The 5,449-nt window shown below is 46.2% G+C and overlaps 1 protein-coding gene across 5 annotated transcripts in view; it reads left to right on the top strand.

The window, feature by feature from the left end:
- Fubp3 (far upstream element binding protein 3) overlaps positions 1–5,449 on the top strand; it is a 52,770-nt gene that overhangs the window by 34,621 nt on the left and 12,700 nt on the right. For all 5 annotated transcript variants that reach the window (XM_026778511.1, XM_013346050.2, XM_013346049.2 and 2 more), the window contains exons 8-11: positions 654–752; positions 2,735–2,839; positions 4,423–4,525; positions 5,073–5,173. In XM_026778511.1, coding sequence (XP_026634312.1) covers positions 654–752; positions 2,735–2,839; positions 4,423–4,525; positions 5,073–5,173 — 408 coding nt within the window. The remainder of the gene's footprint in view (positions 1–653; positions 753–2,734; positions 2,840–4,422; positions 4,526–5,072; positions 5,174–5,449) is intronic.

The following is a 5,449-nucleotide window of genomic DNA, read 5'->3' as shown; positions in this document are numbered from 1 at the left end:
TTTGTTTTTCGAGACAGGGTTTCTCTGTGGCTTTGGAGCCTGTCCTGGCACTAGCTCTGTAGACCAGGCTGGTCTCGAACTCACAGAGATCCTCCTGCTCCTGCCTCCCGAGTGCTGGGATTAAAGGCATGTGCCACCATCGCCCAGCATTATACTGAGTTTTAAGCAGTCTTCAGAACTCTGGGATGTGACAGCTGCCAGTGATGGCTTGTTTGTCATACCCCAAGCCTCAGATTTATAGAAGACCTCCTACAACATAGGATAAATTGTAAAAGCTTAGGATTTGTTATCACAGAACCCACATTTCAGCCAATTAGCCTTGAGTGGTTTGAGAGCCCATCTCACCTGTGCCCAGAAGGCAGCAGCACTTGGTTGCATGGTGGGCACAGGTTGTCATCAGCCAATGATAAGCAGAACACATAGCTTAGTGTGTAGCACTCAATGGGAACAGCTCCCTAGAGTTGAGGTACTCCAGACATGAGTAAAGAGGATGGTCACAGGGGCATTATTTGTCAACATTCCCAGGTGAGAAGACTCTACCTTTGGGAGATGAGACATAGACTTAGAATCAACCGACCCAATTCTGCTTTCTGAGGCATTGTGCATTTTCTCTCATGACGTTGACGGCTGTGTGGTTGCATGTCCCCCGACAGGAGCGGACAGGTGTGAAAATGGTCATGATCCAGGATGGCCCACTGCCCACAGGAGCAGACAAGCCTCTCCGCATCACTGGAGATCCATTTAAAGTACAGGTAGGAAAGAACTTGTGGGTTAGATTTGTCTGGCCCAGTGCTTCTCAACCTTCCTAATGCTGTGATCCTTTAACACAGTTCCTCGTGTTGTGGTAACCCCCAACCATAAAATTATTCTCATTTTTACTTTATAACTGTAATTTTGCTGCTGTTATGAATTATAATGTAAATAACTGTTTTCTGATGGTCTTAGGTGACCCTTGTGAAAGGGTCATTCATCACCACCACCACCGGCTAGTTATTGACTGCTGGTGGTACCTCTTTGGGGAAATGTGATGGGGATGTAATCTCCAGCTATGCCCAGTGCCAAGGCCACTGGCCAGATGTGTGGCCACATGACAGGCCCCTGCCTGGGACAGTGCACACACTGGTTTTTTGCATTGAGGATGATTAAGTATATAGTTAGCATCGCTGTGCTGTGGGCAGCTTAAGTCCAGACCAGCTGGAGGTGCAGATGAAAACGAGTGCCAGGCATGTTTACCTCAACACAGCTTCCTGTGCTGAGGAAGCAGAGTTCAGCCTGTGGCTGCACACTCCATCTTGCTGGTACAGAAATGTTAAGTGTCTATGGGTGTGTATTGTCAGTGAAATTCTAGTGTTCTGTCATCCGCAGCCTGTCTTCTTACTGCATCTAACCTGCTATGCTTATTTAAGAGCATTGGGACTGGGTGGTGCATGCCATTAAACCACTCAAAAGGCAGAGGCAAGCAGATCTCTGAGCCTCCAGAGCAGCCAGGGCTACCCAAAGAAACCCTGTCTGGGGTGGGGGAGCAAGGGGGTGTGGACTCTGACCCAGGGAGGTTGGCCAGGCTCTCAGTTTCGCTCCCCTCTTCCCTCTCCCTTCAGCTGTTCTCACTGTACAAGGGTAGTCCTGGTGAGAGCTAGGTGGAGGGATGTCAGTACTATAGCTCCTCCCTCCCTTCAGGCCAGCTACTTCCGTGCCCTTTCTTCCCCCGGGCTTCCAACTTTCTTTAAAGTAAGATTACTGGGTAATCTCAGTTTAGGGAAGTAAAGAGCGGTAGATCCTGGGAACTCTCTGGTCAGCCAGCCTAGGCTCCTTGGAGACCTTGGGGCCAGTGAAAGCCCCTCTCTTAAAAATCAAGGTGTACAGCTCCAGAGAAGCAATACCTGAGATGGTCCTCTGGCCACCTCCTGCCAACACAAACATAGGCACACAATCGGATTGCTTCTTGTCTTTTACCAGTCAAGTTTCCAGGTGTGAGCTGCTGTACCCAGCCACTGTGTCACAGTTTACTCAGTGCTGGGGTTGAGCCCAGATCTTCTTGTGTGGTAGAACCACTCCACAAACACATACATCCCAGCTTCTTGAAAAGAGTCTTCAGGAAAATGCCCCTATTTTATTGACCTTTATTCATAAGTTTGCAGGGAAATAATTGTGATTTTAAGGTCTTCACTTCTTTTCCTTTTGTTTGGCTATAGTCCAAGGCATTGAACCTGAAGTCCTAGGCAGGGTAAGCAAGCACGAAGTTCACTTCTTATGAAAAACAGGACAGTGAGATCTGCCTCGTGCTTTCAAGTCTGTGAGGCCATCTTAATCAGAGTTTGGTAACTGCTGCAGTTTAGCTGGCCTGGGGTGTGACTCAGTCATATACCATATACCTAGGATTGTGCATGGTCCTAGGTTCCACCCCTAGCACTAACATATCTAAGAGTTCTGAGGGCCAGGAGCTGTCTCTGTGGTCTGTGCTGCCTGTCCTGCCTGTTCTCTGGCTCAAGGGAGCCTCTGCTAAAAAACATTTGGGGCCACTGCAAAGTTTTCTACCTGCCTGCAAGTAAGTGGGCGACTCTCAGAGTTTGAACCTTAGAGTAGATGAACAGTGTGCCCTAAGACTCTCATCCTTGTCAGCCGCTGAACACCTTCACAGTCTTGGATCTCATTGACCCTGACCCTGGCTTTCTGCCTGGTGCTGTCCTTTTCCAGGGTTTTCCCCCATTGGTGCTTTTTGTTTTTGTTTGTGCAGCAAGCAAGAGAAATGGTCCTAGAGATCATCCGAGAAAAAGACCAGGCTGACTTCCGGGGTGTACGTGGCGATTTCACCTCCCGACCAGGAGGAGGTAGTATAGAGGTGAGCTGGACCCACAGGTCAGTGGGCAAACAAGGTTGAGTTTAAAGCCAGCCTGCTTTACATAACAAGCCCGGGCCAGCTAGGGCTACATAATGATATGATCCTGTCTCAAAAAGAGTGCCGCTAAAATCTCTGGTCACACTTCTCAGCTCCTTAGCCTCAAACTGGTTATGTTGGTTTTTTCATCCTGAAAACTTAAGAGTCTACACACTGCTCACGGATATGAAGGAGAAACAAACATGAAAAGCCAACTGCCTTACAGAGCAGGTCCCTCCTCTGCTTTTTACAATTTTGCTTTAAAGGTTAACTTGATGTCCAGATAGGGGCCAAGTTTTCACAGTGATAGATCATGATTATATCAAACTTGGAATCTTGTGGTGGCAGTGGTGGCACACGCCTTTAATTCCAGCACTTGGGAGGCTGTGAATTCAAGGCCAGCCTGGTCTACAAAAACTAGGTCCAGGACAGCTAGGGCTGCAACACAGAGAAATCCTGTCTCAAGAAACCAAAACAAATAAACAAAAAATTGGAATCTTGTTTTATTGATGAGATGAAATAGTGTCAAAATCTGATCTACAATTTGCATTTATGCTTCTACGTGCAAACATCATGCTTAGTGCGGTGAGCCAGATTCACAGTGGCCACGCTGGACAAGGTAGAGTCAGACAGAAAGCACAATAGAAGCAAATGGCGTTGTTCAGTGGTACAGAGTTTCTATGGTGACCGATAGGCACTGGGTCTAGGTGGTGCTGCTGCTCGCTCCACAACATCATGACTGTATCTGAGGCCATTGGACGCCACACTTGAGTGACTGCGTGGCAGATGCTGCACCCTGTGACTTTACTACAGTTTTACAGATGAACAAAAGACTGTAAAAGGCCACAGGTATAGCCAATGTGATATATTTGTATGTAGTTCTGTAGAATTTGAGAGATAAAATGTTATTTAAGTCTTTTCTCTGTAGGAGCTTTATATTATTTTAATTTTTTTGCTTTAAAAAGAAAGGCCAGGTGCTGCAGAGGTAGTTTAGCAGTTAAAAGCTATGGCTGTTGTTTGCAGAGGACATGAATTCAGATCCCAACACTCACAGCAGTTCAGAGCCACCTGGAACTCTAGCTCTACACTGCCTCTGTAGGCACCTGTACTCATGTGCATACAAGGCACACACGCACAATTAAAAATTTTTTAATTGGCCAGGAGAGATAGGCTAACTGCTCTTCCAGAGGACCCAGTAAAATTTTCAGCACCTACGTGACAGCTAATAGCTGTCTCTGACTCCAAGATCTGACACTTTCACACAAATAAACATTCAGGCAAAGCATGAAAGCACGCCGGGCGATGGTGGCGCATGCTTTTAATCCCAGCACTTGAGAGGCAAAGCAGGTGGATCTCTGTGAGTTCGAGGCCAGCCTGGTCTACAAGAGCTAGATCCAGGACAGGCTCCAAACAACAGAAACCCTGTCTCGAAAACAAGCAAACAAAAAACATCAATGTGCATAGATAAGAATAAATAAACTTTTAAAAACTAAATCTTTACAAAGTCACATGTAAAGAAGCTTTGGTGGGTTTGTCTGTCTGTCTAGGTGTCTGTGCCTAGGTTTGCTGTTGGGATTGTCATAGGAAGAAATGGAGAAATGATCAAAAAGATCCAGAATGATGCTGGCGTGAGGATCCAGTTCAAACCAGGTTGGTATGGTGTTAGATCTACCAGTGGGCTGTGTTAGCCATGTGTATTTTTTTTTTCTTTCTCTTTGACAATCTCCGTTTCCTCCCTAGTCATTGTGTCTTTTTAGTTGTGTGCTGGTTTGATCTTCTTTCTGGCCTGTGGTTTCTAGCTACCCCACCTCCACACACATCAAATACATGAAGACTTCAGCATGGCTTTTCCAGTTCATAATTTTGCTAAGTGAAGATTTCTTTACAAAATACACTGTTTTGATCTTATACAATCAGACATAATTTAATACCACAATGAAGGATAAACACCTTTCATGGAAGGGACGAAGATCTTACTGTGTTGCTTAGGCTGGCCTTGAGCTCGTTATTGTCCTGCCTTAGCCTCCCAAGTGCTGGGTCGTCTTGTACTTGCACAGTAATTATTCTGACACATATAAAAAGGCACACTTGTACACAGTCCTCATCACACTGCTCTGAGGGTTTAGACTGTGAGACAAGACTTTATTTGTTGTTTGATCTCAGGCTTTTCCTTACCCTCTCTGATCTGATTCCACAGACGACGGGATTAGTCCAGAAAGAGCAGCACAGGTCATGGGCCCTCCAGATCGGTGTCAGCATGCAGCGCACATCATCAATGAACTCATTCTAACAGCGCAGGTGGGTTTAGCATTCTGGGTCTCAGAGCCGACCCAGAAACATAGTACACCATGGTACTCTGACCACTCAGGCCCCTAATTGGAGCTCAGAGACATTTTTCACATCTGCCTCTTCCTGCCTGTGTGCTTTTCCTTACTTGTTTGTTACCCCCTGCCTTGATTGCCCAGAATCTAGGTTTTTCACTACACATTTATTAATACAAGTGTGTGTGTGTGTGTGTGTGTGTGTGTGTGTGTGTGTGTGTGTGTGTGTGAGAGAGAGAGAGAGAGAGAGAGA

The sequence above is a fragment of the Microtus ochrogaster genome, chromosome 4 (assembly GCF_000317375.1).
Source record: "Microtus ochrogaster isolate Prairie Vole_2 chromosome 4, MicOch1.0, whole genome shotgun sequence".
NCBI classification, from domain to species: domain Eukaryota; kingdom Metazoa; phylum Chordata; class Mammalia; order Rodentia; family Cricetidae; genus Microtus; species Microtus ochrogaster.
Note: the sequence above shows the minus strand (reverse complement) of the source record. Positions and strands in the feature narration are given on the sequence as shown.